At 51.2% G+C, this 17,649-nt stretch overlaps 2 protein-coding genes across 3 annotated transcripts in view; one reads left to right on the top strand and one right to left on the bottom strand.

Annotated features, from left to right (window-relative positions):
• The window catches only part of Hyi (hydroxypyruvate isomerase (putative)), a 2,596-nt gene extending 329 nt beyond the window's left edge, over nucleotides 1–2,267 (top strand). The window contains exons 2-8 of the mRNA XM_013016906.1: nucleotides 21–169; nucleotides 1,076–1,190; nucleotides 1,357–1,435; nucleotides 1,522–1,571; nucleotides 1,672–1,741; nucleotides 1,868–2,002; nucleotides 2,105–2,267. Of these exons, the coding sequence (XP_012872360.1) occupies nucleotides 21–169; nucleotides 1,076–1,190; nucleotides 1,357–1,435; nucleotides 1,522–1,571; nucleotides 1,672–1,741; nucleotides 1,868–2,002; nucleotides 2,105–2,178 (672 nt within the window). The 3' untranslated portion in view covers nucleotides 2,179–2,267. The remainder of the gene's footprint in view (nucleotides 1–20; nucleotides 170–1,075; nucleotides 1,191–1,356; nucleotides 1,436–1,521; nucleotides 1,572–1,671; nucleotides 1,742–1,867; nucleotides 2,003–2,104) is intronic.
• Szt2 (seizure threshold 2 homolog (mouse)) overlaps nucleotides 2,264–17,649 on the bottom strand; it is a 52,366-nt gene continuing 36,980 nt past the window's right edge. For both annotated transcript variants that reach the window (XM_013016905.1, XM_013016904.1), the window contains exons 43-72: nucleotides 15,439–15,591; nucleotides 15,262–15,364; nucleotides 15,076–15,181; nucleotides 14,875–14,986; nucleotides 14,163–14,281; nucleotides 13,898–14,062; nucleotides 13,596–13,680; nucleotides 13,271–13,435; nucleotides 12,991–13,158; nucleotides 12,443–12,573; nucleotides 11,926–12,092; nucleotides 11,697–11,794; nucleotides 11,478–11,610; nucleotides 11,169–11,299; nucleotides 10,953–11,053; nucleotides 10,708–10,884; nucleotides 10,270–10,537; nucleotides 10,109–10,188; nucleotides 9,880–10,005; nucleotides 9,566–9,765; nucleotides 8,573–8,663; nucleotides 8,303–8,383; nucleotides 7,938–8,012; nucleotides 6,066–6,279; nucleotides 5,565–5,718; nucleotides 5,311–5,433; nucleotides 4,806–5,211; nucleotides 4,560–4,676; nucleotides 3,249–3,317; nucleotides 2,264–3,106 (exon numbers count right to left, since the gene is read on the bottom strand). In XM_013016905.1, the coding sequence (XP_012872359.1) occupies nucleotides 2,963–3,106; nucleotides 3,249–3,317; nucleotides 4,560–4,676; nucleotides 4,806–5,211; nucleotides 5,311–5,433; nucleotides 5,565–5,718; nucleotides 6,066–6,279; nucleotides 7,938–8,012; nucleotides 8,303–8,383; nucleotides 8,573–8,663; nucleotides 9,566–9,765; nucleotides 9,880–10,005; nucleotides 10,109–10,188; nucleotides 10,270–10,537; nucleotides 10,708–10,884; nucleotides 10,953–11,053; nucleotides 11,169–11,299; nucleotides 11,478–11,610; nucleotides 11,697–11,794; nucleotides 11,926–12,092; nucleotides 12,443–12,573; nucleotides 12,991–13,158; nucleotides 13,271–13,435; nucleotides 13,596–13,680; nucleotides 13,898–14,062; nucleotides 14,163–14,281; nucleotides 14,875–14,986; nucleotides 15,076–15,181; nucleotides 15,262–15,364; nucleotides 15,439–15,591 (4,262 nt within the window). In that variant the 3' untranslated portion in view covers nucleotides 2,264–2,962. The remainder of the gene's footprint in view (nucleotides 3,107–3,248; nucleotides 3,318–4,559; nucleotides 4,677–4,805; nucleotides 5,212–5,310; nucleotides 5,434–5,564; nucleotides 5,719–6,065; nucleotides 6,280–7,937; nucleotides 8,013–8,302; nucleotides 8,384–8,572; nucleotides 8,664–9,565; nucleotides 9,766–9,879; nucleotides 10,006–10,108; nucleotides 10,189–10,269; nucleotides 10,538–10,707; nucleotides 10,885–10,952; nucleotides 11,054–11,168; nucleotides 11,300–11,477; nucleotides 11,611–11,696; nucleotides 11,795–11,925; nucleotides 12,093–12,442; nucleotides 12,574–12,990; nucleotides 13,159–13,270; nucleotides 13,436–13,595; nucleotides 13,681–13,897; nucleotides 14,063–14,162; nucleotides 14,282–14,874; nucleotides 14,987–15,075; nucleotides 15,182–15,261; nucleotides 15,365–15,438; nucleotides 15,592–17,649) is intronic.

Here is a 17,649-nt window from a genome sequence, read left to right as displayed (position 1 = left end):
GGGGGGTGGATCGGGGCCGCGGGGCCCAGCCCCCACTGACGCCCGCTCTTTCCGCAGGAGACCGAGAGAAGGGGGACATGGGGCTGGGGGCCGTCCCCGGGAGGCAGGCGGCCTTCCGCGAGGGGCTGGAGCAGGCCGTCCTGTACGCCAAGGCTCTGGGCTGCCCCAGGTATCCTGCCCTGCCCCTTCGCCCCGGTAATCCGGGTCCTCTGCATTTATCTGCCAGTGTCGTCCTGTTGACCACTTGTCCACGCGCATCTCATGCCCAGTCCCATCTCGGTGACGAGGGAAATAGCAGGGGGGCGGGAATCCAGCTGGTGATCCATTCTAGGGCAAGGAAGCTATAGGTGCAGGGTCAGCACCTAACCCTTTGACTAGAACAAAAGCTGCTTCCTTAGCGCTTAAAGGCCTCACTTTCGGCCTGTACACTACTCTGGTAAGGATGCTGTGGCCAGGAGCAAGAGGAAGATTTGGGAGTTCCGCTGGAGAGTGGAGGGCTGGACAGCTGGGGTTAGGAGGACCTGTATGTCTGTTGTGTCTGAAGCTGGATGCTGAAACTGAAGATATAGGAGGTGATGGAAGAAAGTGGAAGTCTCAAAGTGGGAATGGGTAAACAAATGTCAGATTCAGCAGAGGTCAAATAGCTTTGTTGAGAAGAAACTGGCAACCAGGGGCTCATTGCTGTTGGTGAGTGGTAGGGACAGAAAACAGATCAGGAAGAAGCCAAGAAACCGATGCAAGGAGAGGAAGTGGAGGCAAGCAGGACACCATGGGTTCAAGGGCAAAGGTCAAAGTCATTTAAAAAGGTGAACCTCAAACATGCTCATAGGCTAAGAAGGACTAAGGGAAAGAAAGGCTGAAAGGTGCAGGAGGGGGTAAGGGATGGACTGAGGTCCCTTGGGCCAGAGGATGGGTGGGCTCTAAGGAAGCATCCTGACCTGGCTCGCATAGAAGTGACTGGGGTGGCTGGGAAGTCAGCATTGTGGCCAGGTGGTATGGACAGAAGACCTGGAGTAGCAGCAAGGGCTGGCATGGTCAGGGTAGTGTGAAGCCTCCAATCCCATTTTCCCCACAGGATACACTTAATGGCTGGCCGGGTACCCCAGGGGGCTGACCGAGGTGCAGTCAGGGGTGAGATGGAGACAGTTTTTCTGGAGAACCTGAGGCATGCAGCTGATGTTTTGGCTCAGGTGAGAAGTGGAAACATTTATGTATGTGTGTGTATATGCATGCACATGCACAAAAGGATGGAGTAGGGAGAGCTCTTCAGGCACTAGGTTGGGCACTAGTCCAGGTTAGAGACAGGTGGTGTTGGTAACTGATTGATGAGGATGAATGCATCCAACATGTTGCTAGGAGAACCTCGTGGGACTGCTGGAGCCCATTAACACCCGGATCACTGACCCCCAATACTTCCTGGACACGCCCCAGCAGGGTAGGACTCCAGCCCCATGCTGCCTCCTAGCCTTGATTCCTGTGCTCCCCTAGAGTCTCACAACCCCACTCATTGGGTTCTTACAGCGGCAGCCATCTTACAGAAGGTGGGAAGACCCAATCTCCAACTACAAATGGTGAGTAGGAGAAAGGGGGTGCTCAGAGAGCCCTATTTCCCAACCTGGGAAGAATAGTTGGGTCACCTGAGGGGTTTTACTGTACTAATCTCTTCCCCAGGACATATTCCACTGGCAGATCATGGATGGAAACCTGACAGGAAATATCCGAGAGTTCCTGCCCATTGTTGGTGAGAGGCAATTGCTCTCCTGGTCTGGTGCTGCTTCCTATGGTCACCCCCTCTTACATCCCCCTCCACTGTCCCTCAGGCCTCAGCAGTAGTCTAGGTCCCTTATCTCTCCACATCTGTACACAGGGCATGTGCAGGTGGCACAGGTCCCAGGTCGAGGTGAGCCAGACAGCCCTGGAGAGCTGTACTTCCCCTACCTGTTCCAGCTGCTGGAAGATGAAGGCTACCAAGGTTTTGTGGGCTGCGAGTATCAGCCTCAAGGTGAGGCTCCAGGTGTAGCCAGGGGAAGAGGATTGGAGGAACACATGTTGGACAGGGCTTTCGGTTGTAGGTTGAGATGCCACTCTCTTCCTCTCCACACAGGAGACACAGTGGAGGGTCTAAGTTGGCTGCGTTCATACTGGGATAGGCGAGGCCAACCACAGACTGGCCAGTGAGGTCCTGCAAACTACCTGAATACTTCTCTGGACAGTGAGTGAGCGTCTTATCTCTTCCTCTGAATTAAAGACAACCTGCTAAGCATTTTCATATGTGTATGTTATTGGGATAGAGGACACACAGTGTCTAATGCTTCAGCGTCTCTGGGTTGCTTTCCTCCCATTGAGAAGGAACACATAGCTTATACTCAGATCCTCCAGCCAGAGCCAGGACTCCTGCAGAGACCAGAGAGTTGAGCCCTCCTTGTTTACAGGAGAAGAACCAAGGGTCCAAGAGTACAAGGACTTGACACTGGGCTCAGGTGCTTCAATGGCAAAGCTAGGATTGGAACCACGGTGTCTTATGACGATGGCAATGTCCAGCAGTGATGTCCAAGTGGAAATAAAGACTAGACGGCCAACTGAGAGCAGGTGGCTAGCAGTGACCAAATACTGTGAGGCAGGATTCAGGCTGAGCTTTTAACGGATGAATGCTTGCCACTTGATTCAGAGAACTCTCTGGATCCCACTAGGACGACAGGAAAGAGTAATCTACTCTGGAAGGGCCCAGGGGCCTGAGAGGGAATGGGCGCTTTGGGAGTTGACCCAACTCTAGAGTCCTGGCTAGTAAGTTGTGTTCTGGGAGGGCAGGCTCCAGCAGTGAATCTCAGACATTCACAGATCGTTGGGGTGTCACTTAGTGCCCGAGTTTACCCTGTGCCCCAGAAGAGCTGATCAATCCTGCCTCAGATAGACAATCTTATAGATCCATGCTTTGGCGAATAGTGACTCAGTGGTCACTTCCTCAGAGGAGGCGGGTCCAGAGGGTGAAACATGCTGTGTTGATGACGGACTCCAAGTGGTGGTAGGTGGACACCAGCTGGGCAGGGGGGCTGTCACTGTCCTGGGGCTGAACTGGGAAGGGCTCTCTGAAAACCACCGTCAGAGACTATGGGAAAGACAGTGAGAGTGCAGTGGTGAGAGAACAGGAAACGGCTCAGGAAGAAGGGGTATCCCCAGCCTCAGCAGGGAGAGCTGTGGTGTAGTCTCCCATGGGTCTGACATGAAAGCCCCCCACTTCCTGTTCTCACCGTCTTTCCCAAGTGGGAGTCCAGAAACACTAGCACAAAACAGTCGGTGAACTTCTGATTCAGTACAACCTGCAGTGACAATGAGATGAAGAGAGCTTTGTCTCACCTGAGGAACAGACTGTCTTGCAGGGCTTCCTGTCTGGATGGAAGAGCCCACCTGCACTCCCAGGCTACTCAGGACTGTGCCTCCAAACCAAATCCCAGTTAGCCTGTTACAGCCTCCTCAGATTGGTCCAGGACTCTACAAGAGCCTGCCACACTGAAGTTGGTCAAAGAAGAGTTCTTTACCATGGGTACAGTGCTCTTCTTGCCTCTAGGCTTCACTCTGTGCCGCCCACACCTGCCTTGAGCCACCCCCCCCCCCACTGTCCCCTTGATGTCTAAGTGTTAGCTAAAGCTTGGCTCTGGGATCAGCTCCCTGGGTGGTTTTGCCCCTCCCAAGGCATCAGTACCATCTGTTCATATAGCTGCTGCTTAGGTCTTTCTTGTGCTCTGATGTTCATAGACTTTCGAGACAGTGAACATCCTTGCAGGCTTCACACTTAAGTTACTCTGAGCAGAATACACGGCTCTTTCCCTAAACCTGCTTGGTTTCACCTACACCACTGTAGTTCTGTCTTAATAGACCTCAGTTTACCTGGATGACCTGTTATACCCCACAGTTTTCCCTCTTATACCGTTTACCATGGGACCACATCACCAGAGTCCAACTTGTACTTTCTTGCCTGAATGTCTCCTCTTTTATGCCTCTTCTGAACCACAGAATTCACTGTGCCTATCTCTTTCGTCTCTAGTTCCCTGTGTGCTTGCCCATCATCCTGTTACTGAAGTGCTTTCCTCTCTGCTTGTCCATCAGAGCTGTGTCTTCAAACTCTACAGATGCCCAGATCACCTAGGGACATTGCTAAGACAGATCCCGAGTCATGTGGGATGGAGCCTGAACATCTGTATTTCAATAGGTTTCCAGGTGATGCTGCCACTGCTGGTCTGAAGACCAGGTGTTAAAACCCACGAGCTCCCTTCTGGGACTCCAATCTTTGTGACCAACCACTGCTGAAGTCCTGAGAACTCACTGGGTTGCCAATGTCAGAGGCTGTTTTCCTTCAGGCTCTTTAGCCCTCAATTAGGAGCTTTGCTCTCAGTAAATCACAAACCAGGAGTTGATGCCCAGTGCTCTGACGTTTTACATATATCTGTGGAGTTTTGGGCTGGAGGGCAGAGCTTGTTTTGGGGCTCCTTGAGAGGGCTAGCTGTGAACTCTGATGAAGATGTCTGCTGTTTCCCTTTTCAGAGTAGGAGTAAGGGACTTACCAGGTACTGAGTTCCCAAGTCTGGGCTCTGGAAATGGCGGCAGCTCTGGGGGAAGCGGCTTAGGAGAACTTTGATCAGGCTCTGGTACCAGGAGACTGTCATAGACAGGAAGCAGTCCTGGAAGGAGGGGAAGTGTATGTCATAGGCCTGGGTTTTTCTGTCCCAGAGTCACCTGGACTCCTTTACTCTCCACTGGCTGCCTGTGACATTCCTGGCACCCTTCCAGCCCTTACTACAGTCCCTTACCAACTGAGGGTCAATGTCCCCAATGGATTTGGCATGGACTGCTTCCAAGAGCTCCTCCAACTCTGCCAGGGCTAGGCGTCCCCCCAGCCTCAGCCTGTCAGGCCCTGGTGGCTCCAGCAAGAAGAGGCGCTTCCAGAGGGTGTCCCGACGGCAGTGACCACCAGCCAGCCGGACAAGCTGAGCCAGCCGTGCCCGTGCCATGCCCACCTCTGCAGCCAGTGGTGGAAACAGAGGAGCTGGCCCAGGGGCTGGGATAAGCCCCGAGGCCTCCCCAGGGGTGCTGGTTGCACTCCCAGGAGCCTCTGGCTCAGGGGGTAGTCTGGGTGGCTTTCGGAACCTGCGCATGTCAGCAGTGAGTCTGGGGAACAGTTCTCGTTGGCTGGTGAGCACCACGAAGAACTGTAGCCTGGGGTGGAGGAAGAACATGAGAGTAGGCACAAGGACAGGGCAAGAGCAAGGGGCGGGCTAGAGTGGACTCGTAAAACTGCAAACTCGTAAGGCTGACCGTAAAACATGCCGTTCAGCCTCTCCTTGCTCCTCAAAGGGTGCAGCACAGTGACAGACCAGCAGTGACACATCGAAGTCATCCTGATGGCGAAGTCCCTCGGAGTCCAAGTAGGAGCCAGAGCTGTGTAGTGGGGGTGGAGAGGATTGAATTCTGAGGTTCTAATGAAACCAGCTGTATTCTTGCCTACTGCCAGTGTGGTCCTAACCTCAGCCCCACCAGACTGTGTGCTGGATGCCCCCTCTCAGCCTTACCTGTGCCATGCAGATACCAGGGCATACTCATTATGTTCTGGGCCCCCTGGCCGGGCCATGCGCAGTGGCTTCATGTGGTAAGAGCTGGCATGGTCAGCCACATAGTTGTATAGTTGGTGGGCAGCAATGAGTGGTGTGGGGAGCTCCAGTGTCCCTAAGGGGCAAGTTTCAGGACACAGACACTAAGCCTGGGACAAGTACCTTCACCTGGAAGGGCAGGGGCTGAGAGTTGCTTAGCTTTCTTAGGGAGATCCTGAGGAACACTGGGATGAGATAAAAGTGGCTGAGATTAGAGGACAGGGTATGCGTGAAACAGGACCTGAATTCTGATATAAAGCCATAAAGAACTTAAGGCACAGACACATGGAAGCATAGGAATGGGATGGGTGATATGAGTGGTAATGACTGGGGACTACTTGCCCAGGAGCTGATCCCACAAGCCCTGGCCTGGAGATACCTCACAATCATCTTTTTTGGTCCCATGGTGCTTTGGGCACTGACCTTGGTAAATGTGATTGCGGCCAAAGTGGGGTCCATCAGGGTGGTGGGCCAGGAAGTGTCTCAGGAAGGTAGTGAGGTGGTAGCCGTGCCGCAGTACCAGGTGGGTGCCCAGCACATGCTGGTGCACTAGGCGCAGGTGGAAGTCATAGCTGAAGGAGTGCACATGCATCAGGTCCCGCACCTTGTCACACTCCTCTGTGAACAGCATGGATAGCTGGGGACAGACAGCAGAGTTAAGCTGTAGTAGCACACGCTGCCTGATGCACACTTCCCTCCTTCCAGGGAGAAGAGGAGCTTTGACAGAGTCCTGTTTATACACAACTATGCACAGACTTGCTCTTTGTTACACTTTTTATTGCTGTGTTATAACTATTTACACGAATCTGGAATCATTTTAAATAGTTAGGCCTTTTTACCCTGTATGTCAGATTCTACCAGAGTCTGACACAGACTCATTGCAGCAAATGTCTGCCAAGTGTGCATTAGGTATCCACTGGTGGCTGGTCACAATTGGATGTACAGCGGAGAACAGACCATGGGCAGGGTAACCCAAGGAGCTTACAATCTAATTGTAGGAGACAGGACAATATTAGGTTGAATAAATGAATAATTACAAACTGTATTAGAAGATGATATTATAGAAAGTAAGATGAGGATCCAGGTGTACATTTCCTATTAGAAGACTTTCCCAGACACTTTCATCTCTTCAGCCTTGTCTGCTTGTTAAACTACCTGCGTTTCCCTAGGATAGCTCATATTATCTCCTCTGTACTTTGTACTCATATGCTAGTTGCCTAGAATGTGATCTCCCTCACTAGTACTACTATTATTTGGCAGTACTAGGGGTTTGAATTGAAGGCCTTGAACGTATGAGGCAGGCCCTCTACCACTTGTGTTATACCTCCAGCTGTGTGTGTGTGTGTGTGCGCGCACACACACACACAAATGGGAGTGTGCACCAGTCCTGAGGCTTGAATGTAGGGCTTGGGCACTGTCCCAGAGTTTTGTTCAAAGCTTGCACTCTGCCACTTGAGCCACAGCTTCATTTCTGTACTTTCAGTAATTTATTGGCCCTAAGTAGTCTAGTGGACTTTGGTGCCTGGGTTGGCTTCAAACTGCAATCCTCAGACAGCCATCTGGTACTGGATTTGTGCTGTCCAAACATGGAGAGCTCCCCACGATGAAGATTATGAGATCTCACTGCTTGTACTGGGCCCAGCTGAATCCTCATCTCTCAGAAAGTGTATGTAGATTCAAGGCAGGGATCTACTGTGGCATTTTTTTCCAACCTGAGAAGTCCAACTAAGTTCAGCAAGGGCTTCAGGCCTCTGATCTTACTAGATTCTCAAGTCATTCTAAGCACTTCTGAATGCTTGCTACCCCTCCTGGGGTAATGAGGCCCTGCCTTGAGGCAGACTGACAGGGACATAAATAATAACCTAGTACAGGGTACATTGTATGGGTGATTACTAATATTGGTAATGGCAGGCTATCTCCAGCTCTAGATTAGGCCAGGACTGTGCAAAGCATTGACCTGAATGTGACACATTACCCACTGTGTTCAAATGTCCTCACTGTCCAGATAATCATGTCATGGATGATCACTGTGCCAACTACTGTCAGTGCCATGGTGATCCTTGGGCTAGACCATGCTGGCTGGCTTTTTATCTTGGTGTTGTAGCTCAATGAAGCTTTGGAATACTCAGAGTCCAACCAGCAGGTGGTCATAGTACCAGAATGTGGAATGACCACTGACCTGACCAAAACACAGCCGTAGGTCAATCACTAGGTCACACTGACAACTGTTTGTTATTGTCCTTTATGTGGGTCATAGGGCCATGTGGCCCATATTTGTCTGTCCCTATCACTTACCTGAGAGTTGACAGCCTGCCCCATTGGGATTCTGGAACATTCCAGAGCAAACTGTTTGACACAGAAGTAGCAGCCCTGGAGAGAGGGTGAGATTAAAGGTCAGGGAGGTTCACACCTGTAATCATGGCTACTCAGGAGGCTGAGATCTGATGATCATGGTTCAAAGCCAGCCTGGGAAGGAAAGGCTGTGAAACTCTTTATCTCCAATTAACTATCAGAAAACAGGAAGTGGTACTGTGGCTCAAAGTGATAGAGCCCCGGCCTTGAGCAAAAGAGCTTAGGGACAGGACCCAGGATCCATGACCACCAACAAAAAAAAGAATCAGACAGGTCTGATTCTTCCCACTCAGTGCTCCCCTACTCACCTGGAAAGTCAGCTCCATGAGGATGATGCCCCCAGGCAGTGCCCGCTGCAGGTGGTAGGTGGTAACAGGAGCACTAGTGCTCTGAAGAAAGGAAAAATGGGGCACGTGTTGGCATAAATCCCGTAGGTTACCGACTAATGGTGTCAGTCTAGGTTGGGCGACCATAGTACATCACTCAGGGTCACTGATCTCACCATGGGCAGATAATTCAGGGTCAGTGACTTGTGTCTATGACATTGCTGATATCATCATGATAGGATAATTAGTTACCTTAGGGCTCCCCTCAGTCTTGGTTTTCGGGCAAGAGAAGGAGCTTCGGCCCTCTGTTCCAAGAATAGCCATGGCCCGCAGGCGGCTGGTGCTATAGAAAAGGAAGGGAGATAAAAAGATGAGTCAGAGCTGGGCTCCCCATGGTTCGTGCCTGTAATCCTAGCTATTCAGGAGATTTGAGATCATGGTTCAAAGCTAGCCTGGGCAGGAAAGCCCCTGAAACTCTTATCTCCAATTAACCACCAGAAAACCAGAAGTGGTGCTGTGGCTCAAGTGGTAGAGCGCTAGCCTTGAGCTGAAGAGCTCCGGGACAGAGCCCAGGCCCAGAGTTCAAGCCCCGTGAGGCAGATCAGATAGGTGAAGGACTGTGGCTATCGAGGTCTTACTGGAAAAAACTTGCTCAGAGATGTGTAGTCAGAAAGCAGCAAGGCTGGGCCTGCTATCTGGGAAGCAAGCTGTGCTCAGGGGAGATGGTAGGTAGGAACAGAGGACTGCCTCCTTCTGTCACTACTGGCCAGGAAGTGACTATGGACAAAACTGGCCATAGACAAAGATGCAAGGAGGCCCAGTGCGAGGGCCTTGATGAGAAAAGCCATCTAGTCCTGAAGAGAAGCCATATTAAATTTCAGGAGAGGCTAGCGGGGTGGTCAGGACAGGAGTTGGTCAGACTCAGACCCAAGAGCTTAAGAGATTCACATGTGTGGGTATACATGAGTAAACACACAAGGTACAGGTGTACATAAGTTCTGTGACAATATACATAGTTCTGTGTTAAATTGTGCTCCTGAGTTCCATAGGTCACATGAAGTTTGTAGGACACCCCGAAGTCTATATGAAAGTGCTCGTCCAAGAGCCTCACAGATGTGAGCCAGCCCAGTGGAGTGGGATGAATGTGCACAAGGCCAAGTTTCCAAAGCAGGATCTATGTGAGGAGGAAGTTCATGGAGTCTCACTCGCAGTGGAGAAGGGTTATGGAAAGGGAGGTGGGCTCACCTGCGGGAGGGTGAGGGGGGCCGCAGGGGTACCAGTGCGAAGCCGATGCTCTGTAGATACTGTACATATTGCTGCATGAAGGCTACGCTTAGCTCCTTCAGCCATGGCTCCTCCCGGGCTCCTGGTAGAGGCACATCCAAGGATTCACAGCTTGCAGGGGCCTCTCGGTTCCCAGAACCTGACTCTGGGCGATGGCGCCGCTGTGGAAGTGGACATTAAGGCTCTACCCACGGTCAACCTCTTGAAGATAGAGGAGAAGAGGTCCCAGTGAGGTAAACAGCTCTCAGAGAAGAAATCTAAGTCTGGAGCCTCACCTGCCCTTCAGGGGGCCCAGAGGACTCTGGGGGTCCATGCAGCCAGGCAGCTGGGTCAAAGAGCAGGGCTGTTGCACAGTAATGGACCAGGCGAGATGACTGCTTCAGGGTCTCCAGCTCCCCAGCCTGAGGACATTCAGGAGGCAGTCAGCTCTGGAGCAGTGGCTAGGGAAGAGTCACTGGGTCTTCATGGAAGATGTAGGCTGGGGTTACAATGGGGGTCACTCACACTGATTGGCATGCTGGCGGGGGCAGAACGCTGCTGCCAGGTCACAAACAGGTTCTCCATCTTCAACTGGCGCTCCAGCTCTGCGGGTGGAAAGCTGTAGTAACTGCTCCAGGAGCTGCCCACAGGTTTTCCCTCCCAACTGCCTGGATCAAAGTTCTCACCTCTGCGCTCTGTCATCTTGATTTCCAGAAACTGTTGTCCATGGTATGTGACAGGATCTGGAGGTCTGGGTACAGGACCAACTGTGGAGCTGGGGCGGGCAGCAGTGATGTCTCTCAGGGCTTCATCAAAGGGAAATGTGTCCAGGGAAAGGGGACCCCCACCACGAGAGGACCCACTCAGCCGGCCCTGCTCACGGCTCAGTGGGGGACTTGCACTCCGGATGAGGGTCTCCACTTCCATGGTCGGCAGCAGAAATGGGTTTGGCTCCTGAGAGACATGGAGCATCACAGTTGTCGCATGGCCTTTGTCCTTGGACCCTCTCTCCATTTCTGGGTTTCCCCTCTGAGTTTCCCTATTACTTCTGATCTTAAGTCTCTCTCTCCTGCTTTCTTTGATCTCAGTGGCAAGAAAAAGAAGAGGGATGCAGCAGCAGGTACCTTTTCATCACGCACAGGGAAGTCCAACTGGCCATAATGATGGAACAGGCCCAGCTTCTGACTGAGCAGGCAGAAGATGAGATGTGCCCGTGCGTTCTGCCACTGCACGAGGCGAACCAGTGCTCGGCCCAAGGCCACCCCCAGGTCTGGAGCCCAGTTGTAGGTCAGCAGCTGGAGCTGTAGTTAGAAGTCAGGGTTAGTGAGCTCATAGGACCCCTCTTCCCTTCCAGTGACCTGACACTGACCTTTTTGTCCACGACCTCTAGCAGAAGGAGCCTCTGCCGGGGAGCATTTCGTCCTGAGCTCCCATCACCTCCTGACTCAAAGCGCTGCAGGGCTTTGGCAGCTACAGGGTGGAAAAGGACACAGTGGGGGTCTGTGAGCAGACCCCTTTAGCCTCATCTTACCCACTGCAGGGTCAGAGAGCAACCAGTAGTCCCTCCCCTTAGTTATACCCTCACCCTGTTGGGTGGGTTTCCTCCACTGCATGAAGTTCCTTCCTAGAAGCAGGAGATGTCGCTCAGTTGCTGGGCGAGGAGCTGGGCCCAACTGCCCAGGGGTGCAAGGACTGAAGATCTCTGCTTCTGAACCCCTAATGAGAAGGAGGAGCAGGCAAAAAAGGGAAACCATCCATGGCCCCATTCTACAGCCTTTCTCTTTGCTGGCTCCCACCTCGCCTAGCCCAGCATCTATGAGTTTGGCTTCCTATAGTTCCCAGCTTTAGGGGGTTTGGGGAAGTTCCCTCCAATTCCATGAGAACCCAAACTCACAAATGCTGCTCAAAGACACGGACACTGGTGTCTGCAGCCATGGAGCTGACTAGAGTGGTAAACTCAGACAAGACGGATGGAAGAAGGAACCGGGACACCATGTGGGTGGAGCTTCTGGACACCGAGGCACAACCTAGGGGACAGAGAAGTCACTGTGGGACCGAAGGCTGGGGACCAAGACAGGGTGCTGAGGGACGGAGGAGGACTGGGAGGTCTCACCAATCTGAACCATAAACCCCATCCAGCGTTGAATGATATGAGCAAACACAGGGTGCAGGGTCCCCACCTCACCCTCTTCTAGCTGTGTTGTCCGGCGTCTAAAGATAGAGCAGAAGTAAGAACGTCCACATCCATACAGGACACAAGTAAGTGTATGCAAATCGTACACTGCTCTATGACTTTACACCTATACCTTCCCATAATGCAATAGCATAGCACACACATATACCTTTGTCTTTGGGCTCCAGAATCTGGGCCTGATGCTCGCTCAGTTCCACCTGGTGTCCGAACATTTTCAGTTTTATGTCGCCTGCGACCCCGAGTGTCTTCAGGCCGATCCAGGACAATGTCATCAGTTGTTTTGGGAGAACCCAAGTCTCCACATTCTGTTTTACTCTAGGGATAATGTAGGGAATGAGGAAGGGCAATTGGGAAGAAGGGGTAGGGATAGCCAAGTCTGGTTGTTTTGGAGGCCTGGGCTCTGGCCCTGGCATCCATGTGACTAAACAGACATGGGAAAGCTTAAGCTCTACTTATCTCACTGGCTATTATGAGAATCCAACAAAAAAATGGAAGCAAAAGCATTGAATAAATTGGGCTCTCTACATCAGTGAAAATTTACCATGTTGTGCTCTAAAAGGACAGAGCAGTTTTATCCCAAAGCAAGGCTGGGGTTGGGATGGGGTTGAAGGAGTTAGGAGACAGGCAACAAGATAAAGGACAACTTCACTGCTTCCTCCCATTACCAGCATATCCCAGAAACTACGCCGGCCCGCTTTGCTGGGAGGAGTCACAGGCTCCCCAGAACCAGGAGAAGGAAAAGTGCTGGCTCGGCTTGCAGAACTCTTGGTTTCCAATGATCCACTGCTGAGACTTCCTGTGGATACCAGACATTACAGACTGCATCACTAATCAACCCCGCTCCAGACAAGCTAGCTCCAGACAAGCTAGCTCAAGACTGGCATGAGAGTGCCTGGCCACTTGCTCTACCTGCTACTGAGCACATGCAGCTGAGATGTATTTGTGAGGTAAGATCCTAGGGTGAGCTCCTTCCTCAGGTGATCTCAGTTGCTATGTGTTCACTGTCACTGCTTTACCTTGATGATGTAGAGACAAGGTGATGGGCAATTGTGCGTGCCCACGTCTGATGATGAAACATTTGTGATGTTTTCTCTGAATCCTGCTTTTGTACTCTCACCTACCATACTGTCTTTCCTGGACTTAAAGCATTTCTGGAGGCCAGGTCTGGGGAGAATGGGAAACAACCTATGATTAGGGATCTTGACTCACATACCTGGGGGTGTGTCCTCTGTACACAGTGAAGCTGGCAATAACTGCAGCTCCATGAGGGCATCAGCCAAGGCCTGGCGAGCTGCTCCCCGCAGCTTCTCCTCCAGCTGCACTATGCTAATGTTCCCCTTTTCCCACACATCCAGGCGAAGCCGTGGGGCCCCATTCAGAGCTGAAGAAAAGAATGGGAGTTAGTTGAGGGTCCCCTAGATGCCACCCTGCTCATTGCTCTTGCCTGCCACATAATGGACTGAAAACTCCATTCCTCCATCAAGCTGCCCCACCTGAAGAACTGTCTGTTGTGACTGGGCAGCGGATGACCTGAGTCAGTTGCTCAAATTCTTCTTCTTGCAGTGAGTCTAGGGGTCCCGGAGAAGATGGGGGCCACAATGCCAGTGAAATGGGGGCTCCTGCATCATCCACAAAGGCTAGAGTGATACAGGCGACTCCTGGGTAGAAACCCACGGGAAGACTCAGCTTTGGCACTTGCTGACCTCCCCTCCCGAAATCCCCTTCACCTGCAAGGCTGGCAAAGGCTCTCTCAGCCACAGGATGAGAAAAGCCTTTCCTGTACCGGGCAGTACCACAGGCCCATGCCCTGCATTGTACCTTTGCCTCCAGTGCCCTGTCCACCAGGCTTGTTATACAAGTAGATGTCCAAGTCAGGAAGGCCACCTTGTGGTGGGAGTGGATGCTGGGAGAGAAAAGGCATGGAGCACTAAGACAGACATCCAGAGTGTGCACAGGTATAAGTGCACATGGGAGATCAGGGAGACACAGGCAGAAAACGAAGGTGTGTGGAGGGCTAGGTGCATACAGGCCCATGGGCAAAGACACACATGGGAACAGTCAGGGTGTCCAAGGGATGGATGAGTTCACATGAATGTGGAGAGAGGTGAGGACAATCTTACTTTGAAGTGGTTCCGGCTGTTGCTGTCTGTGTACTTTGGAGAGTGCAGGAAGATGAGCAGATTTTGCCTCAGGTACCAGGCCAGGGCAGGAAGCCAGGGCCTGCAGGAGCAGGGCAGGGCCAGATGTAGCACTTCTGAGGGGAGACTTCCAGGAGGCTGGATGAACTGCAAGTGGGAAAGGGAAGTCAGCTGAATGTGCAAGCTCCACTGTAAACTGGTCAGATGCTTGCAGCTGAGCTAAAGGAGAGTGCGGGAGAGAACTGACCTCCACATCAGCTGGTGTCAGCTTGCAGTTCCGGACCAGCATGACTGTGATGACATCCAGCGTGGCCTCATCCAGGCGTCGACGCAGGACCCGCACCAGCTCATCTGTGATCTCAGGGCCTTTACAAAGCCATTTTGAAAGACAGAGACATTGGTATAAGATCCAGCTGTACCCATGCCACCCCTCATATACTGGCAGTAATTCAGAGTACTAAAGCTAGAAGGTACCTGAAGTAGGGTCTGGTTCTGCCAAGCTAATCATTGTAAATATGGGCACATGAATTTTACTTCAAAGATTCAGTGCACTCATCCAAAGATGAGAATTACAACAGCATCAACCTCACAGGTGTGTTGCAAATATTATGAGGAAGGTATATAAGAGTGTTAGCCTGAAACTTTGTACACATTACCTGGGGACCTTAGACTCAACATAGCCCCAGATGAACCCATTATCTTTACTCTAGTCCACCCCTGGTCTCACGCCCATGAAGGCAACTATCCTATAGTCATCCAGCTCTTCTTCCCACGTTGTATCTCCATTAGTTCTTATCCTAATCCACCTAAATGTTACTGGAGTCTGTCCTCTCCCACCCAGCTCCTGTTCAGAGCAGGAACTGGAAGAGGGGGCCCCAAGCAGAGTAGGAAGAGACTTTGAGAGACATTCTCAAGGATTCTGGGATATGAGTCACTTCCAAACCTTTCCTGTTTTTTACCTGCCTGCCCTACACCGTGTACCAGCAGCTGGATATGCCTGTCCACTTGGCCCACAGGGCGAGCAGTATCCGAACTACGGCTGGAAGCCATGTCCATTGGAGAACGAGGACCCTGTAGGGACAAATACGGTCAGGTTCTAGCTCTAGGAAACAAAGGACAAGGGGAGCACAGGGGACATGAGGAGTGGGAGCAATACGTGCCAAGGCTTCCTCAGAGTAGATAGGCTCCTGGCTCCGGGACAGAGCTAGGGAAGGGGGCAGGGTATCCCCTTCCCATGGCCGGTCACTGCAAGATGTCTCCAGGAGCCTGAGGAAGAAAGAGACATGACATGTCTCTTGACTTTAACTTGTCCCTGACTTTAAACCAGCTTTTTGGGATCTACATACCGAAGATAGTATACAGCCTTGGTTGCTCGCTCCTGATAAACAAACATATTCTTCCGGTTCACCACAGAAAAGGCATTGAGCACAGAGCGCAGGGCCTGTATGGCTGGGGGAGTAACATGGACTTAAGAAATTCTCTTCCCCACATCCTTCACCCTACTCTCTCGTGCCATTACATACCCCGAGAGACCCCCATACTGGGCCCCATCTTGAGGCGTGAATGGACTCGGATCACAGTTCCCCATACAACATCACAGGAGAAATGGCCAGGGACAAACTGCATGGTGGCTGCCAGATACCCTCGGGGTGCACAGCTCTCATCAGCAGCATAATCTGGAGGAGAGAAAACATGGATTAGAAACAGGATTCCCAGCTCTTCACCAGAATACGCACCTGGGAATTAGCCACTTGTTCTCAACGCCTCCAGATTTCTTGTCCCTCTTTGCTTGTCAGAAAAAGCTGATCTTTGGTGACAAGGCAGGGCTAAGCAGAGGCATGCCCTAAGGAAGCCAGGTCACAGCACAGAGGCTTTCAGAACCATCTCAAGGAGATTTGAGAAGGAACTAAGGACAAGTGTTGACAAAAGCAAAGCATAAGGCAATTCTGAAGACAATGCCACAGGTTTTGGGTCCTGTTATGACATATGTCAGGAGCCCTATTAGCCGTTGTCCTCAAAAGAAGCGGCAATAGTAGCCTCATTAAAACAGAAAGGCTATGGTTACTTATGTATTCCAGCTGTGGAGTGAGGGAAAATATATCCTATCTTTGGAGGATAGATATACCAAAGAGTGGTATGACAATACTTAAGAGCCATGGCCACAGTCCAATGCCTTGTTTGATCTTTGTCAGTTTCTAGGTGGACAAGGAACCTTCAGTAGGTGAAAAGTTTTGTTTCCCAGAAATGCTGTCAGATGTCAGCAACAAACAGGATGCTCAGGAGACTGCAGAGTTTCTGCATAGAAACTGGCACAGAATGCTGTTGCTAAGGGTTTCAGAGAAAAAGACAGAGACTAAAATGAAGAAAGGCTGTGTCTGGGTTCTGACTGGTCTAATATCCCAGGCTGCTAGGAGTCACCCTGAAGTAGAAGTGCTTTGTTGTCCTAGCATATTCTCAAGTTGCAGAAAGTGTCTTGAAAACCACAAGAGTCCACTACTTATAGGGTTTCTGCTTTACTGCTTTAATATGAGGAATGTCCCAAGATGTGCTGAGATGCACCATATCCTGGCATTCTTAAGAATGTTAAACATAAAGAGTGATCTGATTTGAAGCCAGAAGGAAGAACTGTAAAAGGACAAGACTTGCTTTCTCTTCTATGGGCTAGGAAAAGAGGTTATCAAAGTAAAGGCAGGGGAAAGAAGTGTTGAGACTCCTATTACTAGCTCAAGTAGATTTATATGTTTCCTTACCGTGACTTGAAATCCCAAAAACCTCTAAAGAGCCCTGTGCCTGACTGTTCACAGGGACAGCCAGTCAAAAAGCCAGATCTGGCTGGCTGCTGCTGGCTCACACCTATAATCCTAGCTACTCAGGAGGCTGCGATCTGAGAATTGCAGTTCAAAGCCAGCCCAGGCAGAAAAGTCCATGAGACTCTTATTCGAATAAACCACCAGAAAACTGGAAGTGGCACTCTGGCTCAAAGTGGTAGAGCGCTAGCCTTGACTGAGCTGAAGAACTGAGAGACAGTGCCTAGGCCCTGAGTTCAAGCCCCACAACCGACCCCCACCCCCCAAAAAAAATCCAGTCCTGTTATAGGACCACAGCCTCTCCCCTCTGTTCTCCCATGTGGGATCTGGCCTACTTATTCTCACTCCTTTAGACTCCTTATCCCTGTCTAGTCCCCTTTTGGGGAAAATTAAACAATTTGGATATCAAAGCTGGACACAGGTGGCTCATATCTGTAATCTTAGCTGCTCAAGAGTCTGAGATCTCAGGATCAAGGTTTAAAGCCATCCTGGGCAGAAAGGTCTGTGAAACACTTTTCCCCCTTGGTCATGAGGCTTGAACTCAGGGCCTGGGCACTGTCCCTGAGTCTCTTTGTGCTCAAGGCTAGAAATTTACCATTTTGAGCCAGAGCTCCACTTCTAGTTTTTAAATGATTAATTGGAGATAAGAGTTTCACGAGGACTTTTCTGCATGGGCTGGCTTCAAATTGTGATCCTCAGATCTCAGCCTTCTGAATGTAAGGTCCATTCCTGGACGGCGAACAGACCTCGCCCAGTACCTACGTTACCTAGGCAACTGGGACACCTGGAAGAGGTCACATCCGCATCCGCTGAGGTCACATCTTAACCTGATGTGGCCACACCTTTCTCCCACCTGATCCCACTTCCCTTTATCTGAACACACCCTTCCCCCCACCCCCACCCCCTACCCTATATAAGGCCTAAACC

This window comes from Dipodomys ordii, unplaced genomic scaffold (assembly GCF_000151885.1).
Source record: "Dipodomys ordii isolate 6190 unplaced genomic scaffold, Dord_2.0 Scaffold33, whole genome shotgun sequence".
NCBI classification, from domain to species: Eukaryota; Metazoa; Chordata; class Mammalia; order Rodentia; family Heteromyidae; genus Dipodomys; species Dipodomys ordii.
This window is presented reverse-complemented; position numbering and strand designations above follow the sequence as displayed.